The 15,913-nt window shown below is 34.5% G+C and overlaps 1 protein-coding gene across 2 annotated transcripts; it reads left to right on the top strand.

The window, feature by feature from the left end:
• Window positions 1–1,053: 1,053 nt before the first annotated feature.
• On the top strand, window positions 1,054–14,399 carry LOC131805679 (venom protease-like). Of its 2 annotated transcripts, none has more exons than XM_059129193.1 (6): window positions 1,054–1,317; window positions 6,556–6,692; window positions 9,427–9,596; window positions 10,335–10,471; window positions 11,343–11,922; window positions 13,948–14,399. In XM_059129193.1, the coding sequence occupies exons 2-6, from the start codon at window positions 6,608–6,610 to the stop codon at window positions 14,218–14,220; spliced, it is 1,245 nt and encodes a 414-aa protein (XP_058985176.1). In that variant the 5' UTR covers window positions 1,054–1,317; window positions 6,556–6,607; the 3' UTR covers window positions 14,221–14,399. The 2 variants fall into 2 exon arrangements, with proteins under 2 accessions (XP_058985176.1, XP_058985175.1); XM_059129192.1 differs by having other exon boundaries at window positions 6,553–6,692.
• The last annotated feature ends 1,514 nt before the right edge of the window (window positions 14,400–15,913 follow it).

Genomic DNA, 15,913 nt, shown 5'->3' with positions numbered 1-15,913 from the left:
ATATATTTGAGTTTTTGTTTCTTTTGAATTCAAGATAATTTTTTTATTTCATAACTTGTGGCGAAAAGTTCTGTTGAAACTTGCAGATGATAGAGGCGATCAGTGAGACCATATGACATATACATATGTATTCACAGTTTATAAACCCCCCACCTACCCCTTCAACGGGTCTACGTATTTAGTAAGTGCAGATATGCATATGGTTGTTTTGAAACGTTCAACAGTTTGACACAAAAGTGGGTGACTTTATAGATGTCTGTATAAATTTTAATTCAGTTTATTTGAGTAGAGATTGTTTCAACTTAGAGTTGTTCCAATGGGAAATTAAATTAACTATTTCAAATAATAATATCCAGCTTGGAACTTAACGTGAAAGTACATTAAAGCCTTTTTTTTTGCTGGTTTCTTCGTAGAGGAACAAAGGAGTTATAGGTTGACTTAAGGTGGGAATACATAAAGCGCCTATCTGGCAGGCTTAAGTCATCGGCTGGCTTCTTCGGACATAAACAAAGAAGCCTAGGGCCAAAATCGAACTAAGTAAACCTAAAAATCTTTTGTTTATCTACGAAGAAGCCATCAGTTGACTTAAGCCAGCCAAATACGAGCTTTATGTATTTCTATCTTTAGTTCGATTTACGCCCTACGCTTCTTTCTTCGTTTCCGAAGAAGCCAGCCGATGACTTAAGCCTAAAATATCGTTTTATGTATTCTCACTTTAAATCCTCATATAAAAGGCTAAAAAAGCTCTAATGTAAACATACTATAAGTTGGAAGTTTTTAAACTTAATTGTATTTTTTTCACTTTTGTTCTGCACTGTATGTGGCCTGTGTTTCATTATTTTTAGATACACGACAAAGACGACATTTAATTCGAACTTGAATTTACTTAAAACACAGTCAACGTACGAAAATAATCGCATAAAATTTGTTGAAAACAAAATACACACACGCGCACACAGTCAAACAAAATTAAACAAAAAAGCGGGAAATCAACCGGCAGCCAAGCAGGCATATAATATTTGACCGGCATATGATAACTGGTGGCGGTAGCGGCCAAACAATCCGAGCAAAATGTTGCCGAGAAACATTGAAATTCACAAAACTTCAACAACTTATTTTAGTCACTGACAGTTGCCGTTCGATTTCAGTGGCACTCGGACGACATTCGTTCATCAGAAGTTAAGTTTCGGCATTGCGCGAGCAAATAAAGTGCAGGCTTATCAATTTTAAGCGGAATAATTGGAGTGTTGGCAAAATTTAAACGGAAGCCATCATAAAGTGTTGTGTGGTTTTTGAGAATTTTGGATTTAAATAAAGGTGATTTTCTTTAAAAGAAGTTATATTTTGAGTTCGATAAAAGTGTCATTAATAAAAGTGTCAAACAGAAATTTGGCAATTATAACTGAAGAAGATGACAATTCATTGGAGGGAAATGTGGAAATTTCCATTTCGAATAATGGAAATTCCCTTAAAAGTTTTATTTCTTCAAAGAAGAGAAGTGTTTCGAAATATACTTTATTAATTTTATTTTAAAGGTGAGGATACCTAAAACGTTTTTTGACTGGTTTAAGTCATCGACTGACTTCTTCGTAGAGGAACGAAAGAGTTTTAGGTTGACTTAGTTCGATTTTGGCCCTAGGCTTCTTTGTTCATTTCCAAAGAAGGCAGTCATAAAAGCGTTTTATGTATTCTCACCTTAAGTTTTTAAAAGTGCAGTGATTGGGAAAATATGGTATTATTTGATTTATCAAATGATCTGAGAAACACGAGTGATATACAGGGTGAGATAAAAAAAACTGCAACAAAATCAAACAACATAATTTTTACATTTTTTTTTAAATTTTATTGAATGAAAACAAAAAATGTCGGAAATAGCATCAAATTTTAGAATAAGTTTAGATTTGTTCGAATTGGTCACTTTTGGCACGAATTATGGCCTTCAAATGGCCAATAAAACCGCCACACGCTGCCCGAATGTTGCTCTGCGGTATTTTGACCTCTCTCTCTTCTTTTGAGCTCTTTTGAGTCTATTTTCTTTCTGTTGCGGTGTAAGTTCTTGCACTTTTTGGAATTTCAATGGCTTTACCCCGAGTTCATTTTTCACTTCTTGCCGAATGGAATATGAAGATATGATTAGCTCACGAGCCATTTTTCGGCCACTGCGATGCGGGTTTCGAACAGGCCGCTCCTTTATTTTTTGAACCATTTCTGCTAATGTTGCTGTTGGGCTAAGCTACCAGTATCACGGTACAGGCAATGATACGAGACACAAACGATTTATTCACATTTAAATGCAGGAGGGCTCTAACGATAGCCTGTGGATTTCCAGCCAAATGCTTTTGTACGCTTGTAAATAAAATAATGAGCTATCACTGGAATAATTTTAACAGCTGTCGGACGAGTGGCTTGGAAATGACAGCAGTCTGAATTTGGTTGCAGTTTTTTCATCTCAACCTGAAAGAAGACTTCCATGGTATGTACTTTACTTATGCATTTCACAGCTGAAATGTCGTTCATGTATCACACGATGTGGGCAACTTCTACATATGGAAAATTTGACATTACATATGTAAAAATCTATTTTTTCTCTTAAAGCCTCTACAGTAGTAATAAAAGAGAGCGCCATGCCGTGTGTGTGTTCTTTTCCTTTGGCCTGCAATTTTAACTACTGTTTCGAGAATCTTCCGAGGCCTTTCCGTTATACTTTTATTAGCAACTTCCCTTTCTCTCTCTCACTTTTCGTAGGAGTAGCTTCCTGATTGACCATTTTATTATATGCCCAACATGAGGTAAATTGAGGAACTTAAGGCGGGAACACATAAAACGCTTTTTTGACTGCCTTAATTTATAGGCCGGCTTCTTCGAAAAAAAAAAAAACAAAAGAGCGTAGGGACAAAATCGAACTACGTCAACCTAAAAGTCCTTTGCTCCTCTACAAAGAAGCCAGCCGATGACTTAAGCCAGTCAAAAAAGTCTTTTTTGTATTCTCACCTTTACCCTCAAATCACCTCCTCCGATTGCTTCTCGCTTCTTAAGGTGGGAATACATAAAGCGCTTATCTGGCTGGCTTAAGTCGTCGGCTGGCTTCTTCGGAAATGAACAAAGGAGCCTAGGGCCAAAATCGAACTAAGTCAACCTAAAACTCCTTTGTTCATCTACGAAGAAGCCAGCCGACGACTCAAGCCAGCCAAATATGCGCTTTATGTATTTCCGCCCTTAGATAGAAATTGAGTACTGAGCCTTCCTACCAACATCCGCTTATTGTTTTTTTACTTTTTATTAAAAAAAACTTAAAACAATCTTGTGGTAAGGTCGTGTCACAAACATTTTTGACACTTTCTGTCATGCATTTGTTTTGTGGATAATTTAACAGATTAGAGTTTTACTCCTAATCCTGTCTGGTAAATTCCCAATCAAAAACAAAACTTTTGTTTCTCTGAAAATTAAGATAAACACAAGTCTATAAAGCTCAGATTATTTCGCTCTGTTTGTGATTCATTGCTCTGTGGATATTTTGTTTGTTTCATGTGTTTCTCTTTTTGATAGTGGTTTCGATTGCAAATGTGTGATTCGAATAATAATGATCTTAATTAGTAAGAACAAAAATAATAACACTAAACACATATTTATCCATACAAATGTATGGAGCACACATGGTGTGATAGGTGTTTCCTCCTCCACCTACATCAACATTACATCAATGTCAAATAATATGACAGGAATCACAAGTTGATGTGGTGTAAAGCAAGGGCCATGGTAGAAGAATATAGGTAGACGCATCGACGCAGCTGCTGGGACAATGAACTGTTAAACCAATTTTGGAATTTAAAATGCTGAATAAAAAATTATTTAAATTTGTAAAAATTGTTGAAAAATGCATATTAAAATAACCTCAGAATAACGTCGTATAAGAAAACATATAAAAATCTACTTATATTATAAAAGAAATTTAATTATTTTTGACATATCAATGCTCCCAAGCGTTTATGCATCTACCTGTATTTTTCTACCATGGCAAGGGCTATCAATCAGCCAAGGTTGATACTTTTAACCAGAAAACAGCTTCTATTGTAGTATTCATGGTAAAATTAAGAAGGTAGAGTCATTCAAATAAACATATCCATCTCTGCATTTTCTGTAATTAACCTTGTCAAATTTCAATGCAAAGAAAACATGTTCCCATCTCTGATGTGTGTGTATACAATAAATTTGTAAATATAAATATTTACAATGAGATGTCAAACGGAAAATTTTGAAAAAAATTTTAAAAAATATAATTGCATGACTTCCTTCTTAATTCTACCATGGTAATATGATTACATATACAAATTGGCTCTTGTACATGTATTATTAATGTACCCTGCTTGCCGATCTACTGAAGTTGGTAAAGATGATCACATTTGACACTTGACGAAATGTCAAAAATTTTAAGTCGTTCTTGTGCTTGAAAAATATTTGACAGTGACAAAGTGATATGCAATTCTGATTCCAATTTGTTTTGTCTAAACGCAATTAATACCAAAGTAGCAGACCTAAAGGTGAGAATATACAAAACGCTTTTTTGACAGGCTTAAGTCATCGACTGACTTCTTAAAATAAGAAAGGAGCTTTAGGTAGACTTAAGGTGCAAGTACATAAAAAGATTGAAGTCATGGCCAGGCATATTATTGTCAATCATTATAATGGAAAACGACGGCAAGATTTTAGTGCGGCTCTGTAATCCTTTTATGAAATGTCACAAAATATGCCTAGCCATAACTTTAAGCTTCTTATGTGCTTAAGGTGAGAGTACATAAGCAACATGGCATCATGGGTAGGTATATAAATGTCAAATTGTAAAGGGAAACGACGGCAGAATTTGAATACGCCTCTGGCATTCCTTTATGATATGTCACAGAATATGCCTTGCGAAGACTTCAAGCTGTTTATGTACTTACACCTTTAGATAAATTTCGACCCGCAATCTATACTTCCTCATATATATGGGAGCTATATCCAAATCTTATTTGCGAGCTCTATAAGATATCTGGTACCAAATATCATTTTTGTGGAGTGCATATTACGAATCTGAGGCACTGAAAGCCCCCAATCGGATGGAATCTAAAGCTATATCTGAACCGTTTTTCACCAAATTTGATGTACCTGCTTCTAGACTGCATTCGGTCGGTTGTGCTAAGATTCAGGTCGTTTGAACTGATATTGGTCATTTGGTGAATAATTAACCCGAAATCGGTTGAAGATATATATTGGAGCTATATCCAGAAAACACAAGAATACATGGACAGACAGACAGATTGACTGACATGCACAAATTGATGATTCTATGAATATCCTCAAAAGTACCTATGGGTCTATCTCGCTTTCTTCTCTATGTTACGAACAAATGCACAATGACATAATACCCTTACCATTATTTGGTGGAGGGTATAAAATGCCTAATATATGTAAAATTAAAAAAGTCTGTTTGACACAACAAGACTTGAGTACAGATTTCATAGAAATTGCCAACGTTAATTACACACATGATTATGTGACGTGTGAACATGGTAATACAATGTTCAGCATGAAGTAAGAAGATGTAGGGTTGCCATCGCCAACAAGTGAGGGAATTCAACTACAGAGTTGTCATGGCAAGATATGATCGCGGTGAATGTGTAATTTGTCTACCATTTGCATATCATAATAAACTCCGATTGGCGTCGTATAAGAAAACATATTAAAATCTTCTTATTTTTTGAGAAAAAAATTAAAACTTAAGCATTGATGCATCTACCTGTATTATTCTACCATGGTGTATATGTTTGTAAATTCCAAACAAAATATTTTAAAAATCAATGATTGAAAAAAAACGTACATTGCGGGCGTGCATTAAAGCTTTTATCCAGTGTTACCATGGAATTGAAAGATTGAACAGTTCCGATTATATGTTTTAGAAAGCGCAATATAACTCATTTTAAATCTGAGAACCAATATCAAATAAATTAAGTCAGCGGCTGGCTTCTTCGTAGAGGAACAAAGGAGTTTTAGGTTGACTTAGTTCGATTTTGGCCCTAGGATCGTTTGTTCATTTTCGAAGAAGCCGGCCAAATAAGCGTTTTATGTATTCCCACCTTAACTTTGAATACTTTTGACAGGAAGCTGGTATGGCCGCAGGGCTTTATTTCTGTAGTTTTTCTTTTCCTACCTCTTTATTGTGCTATGCCTTCATGTACCCTTCGTTATTTTATTTGTATTACTTACCGTTTACTTTCACTAATTGATAGGATATATGCATGCAAGTGCATTATTCCCCAAATCCGCAAGCTTTGTATATCCGTTTATTAACAAGACAGCAATAATTATTTGATAAATTTTCCCTTCGTTTCAATTTTCTCAGAAAACTGTAATTGAGTAAATGTTGAACATGTCATAAGAAACAGTTGCAAATGTTAGCCACAACATTCGAAAACCTGCAATAAAAACACCCGCTGGTTAACCACATTACTTTGAAAAAAAATGAAAAATAGAAAAATTATATTTTTTATCTAATTTTGTTCTTAATTCTTTTCACAGCAGCTCATCTTAAATGCCTACCTAGATAACCGGATTGGAATATTAACCCATAAACATGCCGCTTAAAATCGCATTGTTAATTGTATTATTCACACAATTATTGGGGCTGTCAAGCTGTCTTCTCTCCAAAGATTATATCGGTAAGTTGATTGACTTTTTGCTTTAAATGTTACGGGGCAATTACACTCGAGGAAAAAATAGCAATTGCAGTTTCTTAAATAATACTATCACTGGGGGCATATCATGGTTTTAGAAAAGGGAAATAAGACTAAGTTTACGTTTTAGTTGGCAATATTAACCTGTTTTTTTTTCTTTAAATTCCTTTCTTTATTCTTTCTTATTATTAATTGTTTGTTACTTGTTACTAGTTAATATAGTATTTAAAATATGTATATTTTCCATACATAAAAATTGCACACATCGTGTAATACATGGACGACATTTCAGCTGTGAAATACATTATTAAAGTACATATGTACTTTTTCGATAGTAGCTAGCCCTATTTTCATTGAAGAAATATAACTTAATCAAAAGTGTTATTTGTGGTGTGAAAATCTATAAAATAAAATTTGCGGCAAAAATTCTTCCATAAATCATTATGAAGTCTTAGAAAATACAATATAAGCACAATATAACCAAAGGAAATAAAAAATACATATGTATGTGTGTGATAGCAAGAATTATGAGTTTTATGTAAAATATACATTTTGACATACACGTAGAAATACACATGTATAATAAAAGTGACAGCTCATACAGGATGAGATGAAAAAACTGCAACCAACTTCAGACTGCTGTTATTTCTAAGCCACTCGTCTGACAGCCGTTAAAATTATTCCAGTGACAGCTCATTATATTTTTTACAAGCGTACAAAAAAGTTATTCGTGATGGGATTCAAGCGCGTTAGTTTGATTTCTTTATATATGGCTGGAAAACCACAAGTGGCTGTCGTTAAAGCACTCCAGCATTTAAATGTGAATAAATCTTTTGGGTGTCGTACCATCACACGTTACCGTGGACGGAAGAAAACAGCAACTTCAGCAGAAATGGTTCGAAAAGTAAAGAAGCGACTTGATCGAAACCCGCGTTGCAGTGACCGAAAAGTGGCTCGTGAGATGACCATATCGCAATATTCCATTCGGCAAATATTGAAAAATAAGCTCGGTGTAAAGCCATTGAAATTCCAAAAAGTGCAAGAACTTAGGCTGGAAATACATAAAGAGCATATTTGGATGGCTTAAGTCATCAGCTGGCTTCTTCGTAGATGAACAAAGGAGGTTTAGGTTGACTTAGTTCGATTTTGGCCCTAGGCTCCTTTGTTCATTTCCGAAGAAGCCAGCCGATGACTTAAGCCAGCCAAATATGCTCTTTATGTATTTCCAGCCTTACACCCGCAACAGAAAGAAAATCGACTCAAAAGAGCTAAACAGTTTCTTCGTTTGTCCAGCAGTTCGTAAACAAACAAAATGATCGTGTTTATTTGCCAAAGAGGTCAACTGAAACTGTGCACCTTCGGTTGGCCACCAGAACTCAAGCGCCAGCCATGGTGATGGTGTGGGCCGCCATAACAGCCGATGGTCGCTCTCCGCTCGTATTAATCGACCGTGGCATCAGAATAAATGCCGAATGTTATCGCGAAAATATTCTGGAGGGCGTATTAATGTCAGGAAAACAATTGGCACCATGTGTTATCAATTCCAAATGAATGATATGTTAACTATCATAATGTAAACATTGTTTAAAAATATATATGCATGGTAGAAGAATACAGGTAGTCCCATCGACCAAGCTGCTGGAACAATGAACTGTCAAATTAATTTTGTAATTAAAAATTTTTAATGAAAAATTATTCATTTTTTTTAAATTGTTTAAAATTGCATATCATTACAGCCTCCGATTGGTGTCGTATAAGAAAACTTGTAATAATCTACTTATTTTTGAAAAAAAAAAAACATTTTAAAATTTTTGACATATCAATATTCCCAATTGTTGATGCATCAACCTGTATTTTTTTTACCATTGGTAAGACTTAACGGTAATTGGTAAGACTTAATGGTAGAGGGGTAAAATTAAGAAGGTAAAGTCTATTCACATATCTTTGCATTTTCTGTAATAACATTTCACTGCATGGAAAGCATGTCCCCATCTCTGATTTGTGTATGTACAATGGATTTATAAATAATTAAAAAAAAAAACTGAAAATATGATTACATGACTTTACCTTCTCAATTATACCATGTTTTGATCGTTAGCCGTAAAGCATTTAATTTTACCGATTTTTGTCGGTAAATAAAAAAATGAATTAGAGAATCGAGCTACTGGTCGTTTTAAATTTTATTGAATTTCATTTCATGTCAGAACTTGCAGATATATTTTTTAAGGTCCATTACTGGCCACATATAATTCTTGTTTGAAGATATCAAAACCATGATAGAATTAGAAAGAAAAAGTCATGCAATCCTATGTTTACAATTTTTTCAAAATTAGTCATTGTCAAAATTTATATTTACAAATTCTCACACAACACAAATCAGAGATGGGAACCTGTTTTCTATGCAGAGAAATCTAATAATGTAAGTTACAGATAATGCAAAGATGGGCATGCTTATTTGAAAAGACTTTACCTTGTTAATTTTACCATGATCAAAATCTTACAGACAATTTTCTTTGAGTGTACATTAAAAATTAATGTTATTAATATCCCATCTCAGTCAATTATAAAACAAAAAAACAATAGAATGACATTAAATGAACCAAAGATGATATTATTTTCTGTTGTTTTTTTATTAACTGCATTGTATAACTGTTTTGTTAATTATACTCTCTACGCTCTAACTCTCTTCTCCCAAAAAAAAACAATACTTTGTCATTAGATTTACTTGACTTGGCGGACAACGACGAATTCTATTGGGGACGGCAAGAGAACAATGCCGCTGCAGTTCGTGCATTACACACACATAGTGAACAATCTGAAAATGTAACTGATGCCAGTATACGTCATCATTATAGGAAACGACGTCAGGCTAATAATGATTTAATACAGGTAAGTTGGTGATAAGAAAGTGATGCTTTTATAAAGACGTACGGCTGAGTCGTAAATGGAAGTAACACGGTGTTTACACATGGTGGTAAACTTTGTGTCAGTGTGCATTTAAAAACATAAATTGGGCATTTTATGATAATTCCTCATCTATTTGACTATGAGGAAAGAAATTGACCGTCAAAACAACATGTTTCATAAAAACATGTTAGGTGTAAATAAAGTTGACTCTTTTGGTAGAAGAATACAGGTACTCATAGATGCATAAACGCTTGTGAACTTTGATATGTCAAAACTTTTAAAATGTTTTGACAAAAATAAGTAGATTTTTATACGACACAAATCAGGAGGCTGCTATATTATGCATTTTTCAACAATTTTTACAAATGTTAATAATTTTTTATTCAAAATCTTCAATTTCAAAATTGGTTTGACAGTTCATTGTCCCAGCATCTTTATCGATGCGACTAGAAGAATTCTTCTACCATACATTAAGGCGAGAATACATAAAACGTCTTTTGACTGACTTAAGTCATCGGCTGGCTGCTTCGTAGAGGAACAAAGGAGATTTAGGTTGACTTAGTTTGGTTTTTGACCAAAGCTACTTTGTTTTTTTTCGATGAAGCCAGCCAATGACCTATGCCAGTCAAAAAAGCCTTTTATGTATTCTCATACTATTCTCACCTTTACTCTTAAGCATTCGTTTGCCATTATGAATTAAATGTTTTTCTTGGTTTTTAGGAAAATCGTTCATTTGGATCTTGCCGTACTCCGTCGGGAGAAGAAGGCACCTGCCGTCATATTATCTACTGTCGCATGCCAGAATTGAAAGATGATGTTTGGCGTTTGGTATCACATTTATGTGTTATTCAGGGAAGGTAAGAATAAAAAGGGTAGGCCCATGGCAGAATGAAGAAGGTAAAGTCATGCAATCCTCTGTTGACAATTTTTTTTTTCACAATTATTCAAATGTCAAAATAAATGCTTGAAAATACATTAAGGTGTGAATACATAAAACGCCTTTTGACTGACTTAAGTCATTGGCTGGCTTCTTTGGAACGTGGGCCCAAAACCGAACTAAGTCAACCTAAAACTCCTTTTTTCCTCTAGGAAGAAGCCAGCCGAAGCGTTTTATCCATTCTCACCTTTATAAATACACAAATCAGAGATGGGAGATGTTTTTATGCAGTGAAATTTGAACAAGAAAAATTACAGAAAAAACGGAGATGGACATGTTTATTTGAAATGATTTTACCTTCCTAATTCAACCATGGGTAGGTCCTTAAGAGATGTTTTTAAGATAGACTACCTTTAAAAAAGTTTCCATAAAAATTTAAGTTTTAAAAAAAGCTTCTACAGGAGATCAATCCTTGTTCTATAAAAATGTTAATATGAAATGGAACATGTCCAATGCAAAATTCTATAAAGAAATTATTTTTGAATTTCAAGAAGATTTGTAGAGCTCCTTTCAATACTACCACTTAAAGGGGTATTCCTTGATTTTCTATTGGTCTTCCATAAATTGAGAATTAAGGTGAAAAGGCTTTTTGTACTGGCTTAAGTCTTCGGCTGGCTTCTTCGTCTAGGAACAAAGAGTTTTAGGTTGTTTTAGATCGATTTTGGCCCTAAGCTCCGAAAAATCCAGCCGATGACTGAAGCCAGTAAAAAAGTTTTTTTTTTGTATTCTCACCTTTATGCTTGAGTTCATCGAATTTAATTACCGTTTTAATGTTTCTCTTCTCCCTCCAGCACCATTGGCATGTGTTGTCCTATGCGTATTATTAATCGCTTGGGACCTCAAATACTAACGGATGAGGATGTGACCGAACCACGTGTTGTTAACAACCATCCAGAGCAGAGGGGTTGTGGTGTTACAACGAAACAATTCCCTCGTGTCTCACGTGGTCGACCCGCCGAACCCGACGAATGGCCATGGATGGCGGCTTTGCTTAGACCTGGTCTTCCGCATGTTTGGTGTGGTGGTGTTTTGGTAACAGATCGTCATGTCCTTACCGCCGCTCATTGTGTACATAAAATTCGAAAGGAAGAAATATTTGTACGCCTTGGTGAATATAATACCCTGTTGATGAATGAAACACGGGCACGTGATTTCCGCATCGCCAATATGGTCATCCATATCGATTATGATCCGCTGACCTATGAGAATGATATCGCTTTGATACGTATCGATAGGCCAACGATATTTAATACCTACATTTGGCCGGTGTGTATGCCACCGATTGGCGAGGATTGGAGCGGTAATATGGGTATTGTTACCGGTTGGGGTACACAGACATTTGGTGGACCACATTCGGATATTTTGATGGAGGTGAGTGAATGATATTCAGTCATGTTTTTAGAAGAACGATATAAATTAAAATAAAAAATTATGAATGAAAATTCTGAATTAAAGCTGTGCGTATATAAGCAGCATGAAGTCCTCGTATGGCATATTTTGTGCCATATTATAAGGGATTCCAGTGCCGAACTTGAATTCTTATGGTGGGAATACATATAGCGCTTATCTGGCTGGCTTCTTCGAAAATGAACAAAGAAGCCTAGGGCCAAAATCGAACTAAGTCAACCTAAAACTCCGTTCATTTACGAATAAGCCAACCTATGACTTAAGCCAACCAAATATGCGCTTTATGTATTTTCACCCTTAAGGTGCAAGTACATACAAAGCTTGAAGTCATGGCTAGGCATATTAATGTCAAATTATAATGGAAAACGACAACAGGATTTTAGTGCGTCTCTGTAATCCCTTTATGAAATATCACAAAATAAGCCTTAAAGTGGGAATATATAAAGCGCTTATTTGGCTGGCTTAAGTCATCGGCTGGCTTCTTCGGAAATGAACAAAGGAGCCTAGGGCCAAAATCAAACTAAGTCAACCTAAAACTCCTTTGTTCCTCTACGAAGAAGCCAGCCGATGACTTAAGCCAGCCAAATATGCTCTTTATATATTTCCAGCCTTACACCTTTATAATTTGGCATTAATATGCCTAGCCATGATGCCAAGCTGCTTATGTACCCTCACCTTAAGGTTGGCAGCACTGTTGCTTTCGGTAGTTGCTAACTTGCCACAAAATGTCTTTAATTATTGAAATTACATGGTATAATTATGCAAGGTAATCTCATGTTAACATATGATATACAATTTTTTTTTTCAAAATATTTCAAAGACGACATCCAACTTTCAAAATTAGTAATGAAAAATTCTCCCTTCGAGAATAGTATGGATTATAGAAAATTAAAAGATTGCTCTTACCGATAAAGTGATCCGATCAGATTTAAAACATCCAAAAATTGTTCCATTCAATCCATGGTAGAAGAATATCGGTAGACGCGTCGACACAGCTGCTGGGACAATGAACTGTCAAAGCAATTTTGGAATTGAAAATGTTTAATGAAAAATTATTTAAATTTGTAAAAATTGTTGAAAAACGCGAATTATAATAGCCCCCGAATGACGTAGTATAAGAAAACGTATAAAAATCTACTTATATTTGAAAAAATATTTAAATTTTTTTGACATATCAATGCTCCCAAGAGTTGATGCATCTACCTGTATTCTTCTGCCATGATTCAATCAAAACATCAGAAGGCATTATTATCTAATTTTACAAAAAAAGAAAAAAAAATAATATAAAATGCCACTCGTCTTACGTAAATATTTATGGAATAAAATATAAACCATAAATGAGTTCCAATCATGGTAGAAGAATACACATATTCTCAATGTTCAAATGCGTTGATATGCATGTCCAAATTTTTAAAATGTTTTGTCAAAAAACAAGTAGATGTTTATATGTTTTCTTATACGGCGCCAATCGAAGGTATTCATAATATGTATTTTTTCAACAATTTTTACAAATTTTAATAATTTTTCCTTCAAAATTTTCAATTCCTAAATTGGTTTGACAGTTTATTGTCCCAGCAGCTGCGTCGATGCGACTACCTTTATTCTTCTACCATGGTTCCAACATAAAAAAGGGTTGCCATTACCCAATTTGGCAAATGAGATTATCTCTTTCATTTTGCAATGCCGAAACTAATATTATTTTACCGATTTTTGCCGGTAAGGGGGGAGAGTACATAAAGGGCTTTTTGACTTACTTAAATCATCGGCTGGCTTCTTCGTAGAGGATCAAAGGAGTTTTAGGTTGACTTAGTTCGATTTTGGTCCTAGGCTTCTTTGTTCTTTCCGAAGAAGCCAGCCGATGACTAAAGCCAGTCAAAAAAGCGTTTTATGTACTCTCACCTTAACTCAAAAAATTAGTTAGATAATTCCACCACTGACTGAATATCATAGGATTTAATCTGATCACTTTTATCATTTTTTTACATTTAGGCTTCCTTACCCATTTGGAAAATACAAGATTGCCGTGATGCCATTGTGGAACGTGTACCCGATACTATGCTCTGTGCTGGTTACCCTGAAGGTGGTCAAGATTCGTGCCAAGGTGACAGTGGCGGTCCGCTGCTGGTTCAATTACCCAATAGACGTTGGGTAACCGTTGGTGTAGTTTCCTGGGGTATTCGTTGTGGTGAACCCAATCGTCCGGGCATGTATACCCGAGTCGATAAATATTTACATTGGATTATTGAAAATTCTGATGTATAAGTTGTGTAACAGTAAAGTGATATGCCGTATTTTATTATTGTCATATATATACATTAAAGAAATTAGATTAAGTTGCATAATTTGATTTAGAATAAGTACGATTTTGAATAAATAACAAAACTGTTATGACAAATATCCTTTATTGCGGTTCTAACATAACGTTTACACAAGACAAACTATCTTCAATGAGTGTGGCATTTAACTATCACAGGCACAGGTTTGGTTATTTTCGATACTATCAAATTCTAAACTTTTTTGGAGCCACGAACATATAGAAAAGAAGAAAAAATGAATATTGCTAGAAAACAATAGAACAAGGATGATAAAATTAAGAAGGGAAAGTTATTTCTGATAAGCATATCCATCTCTGCATTTTACTATAATTTACCTTGCCAGATTTCAATGCCTAGAAAACAGGTTGGCATCTATGATTTGTGTATGTACCATGGCAGAAAAATACAGGTAGATGCATCAACGCTTGGGAGCATTGATATGTGAAAATAATTTAAATGTTTTTTCAAATATAAGTAGATTTTTAAATGTTTTCTTATAAGATGTCATTCGGATGCTATTATAATTCGCGTTTTTCAACAATTTTTACAAATTTAAATAATTTTTCATTCAACATTTTCAATTAAAAAATTGATTTGACAGTTCATTGTCACAGCAGCTGTGTCGATGCGTCTACCTATATTCTTCTACCATGGTATGTACCAAGCATGGTAAAAGAATACAGGTAGATGCAACAACGCTTGGGAACATTGAAATGTCAAAAATTTTAAAATTTTTCCAAATTTCAATAAATTATCATTCAATATATTCAATTCCAAAATTCCAGTTTCACAGTTCATTGTCCAAGCAGCTGTGTTGATGCGACTACTTGTATTCTTCATCCATGAGATGGACTTACTTGCCGACCTTCAGGGTTACCGTTGTGCGACTAAAATTGCAATTTGTGACCTTTTTGACACCCTGTGTTTTTGTGTAAAACTTTTTAAAAGATTTTGTGACTTTTTGAAATTTGTGCGACTTCTCTCCCCTATTTTTATGTTTTTCATTTTTTGTAAAGGTTATAAGCAGAATATGTTTGACACGAGCTTATAAGGTTCAAGTCGATAGAAGGCTTTTTGCAGAGGTGAGAGTACAAGTCATCGGCTGGCTTCTTCGATTTGCTTCGTAGAAGAATGGAAATATACTTATTTTTGACTAAAAGTTTAAAAAATTTTGACATATTAATCAATGTTCCCAAGCGTTGACAAGTCAAAAATTTAAAAATATTTTTTTAAAAATAAGTAGATTTTTAAGTTTTCTTATAAGACACCAATCGGAGGGTGTTATGATGATATGCATCTTTCAACAACTTTAACGAATTTGAATAATTTTTCATTCAAAATTTTCTATTTCAAAATTGGTTTGACAGTTCATTGTCCCAGTATCTGCGTCGATGCGACTCCTAAATGACGAATATAGGAGACAAACTAGAGCTCGATAGTGTCCACATTTCACCTGTAAATCGCATCAGATATAGCCACCAGCCCATAATTGAACATATACTAAAGGAAGATTAAGAAGACAACCTGTGTAGCAGATGAAGTAAGCTCTACCATACAAATTAACTAACATTTATTTATGGGAAGAAAAACTATTCGTTTTGGGCTACATTGTCCTCTAATGTTCTAAGATTCTAAATAGA

The sequence above is a fragment of the Musca domestica genome, unplaced genomic scaffold (genome assembly GCF_030504385.1).
Source record: "Musca domestica strain aabys unplaced genomic scaffold, Musca_domestica.polishedcontigs.V.1.1 6, whole genome shotgun sequence".
Classification (NCBI taxonomy): Eukaryota; Metazoa; Arthropoda; class Insecta; order Diptera; family Muscidae; genus Musca; species Musca domestica.
The sequence above is the reverse complement of the archived record's forward strand: the minus strand, read 5'-3'. Positions and strand labels throughout refer to the sequence as shown.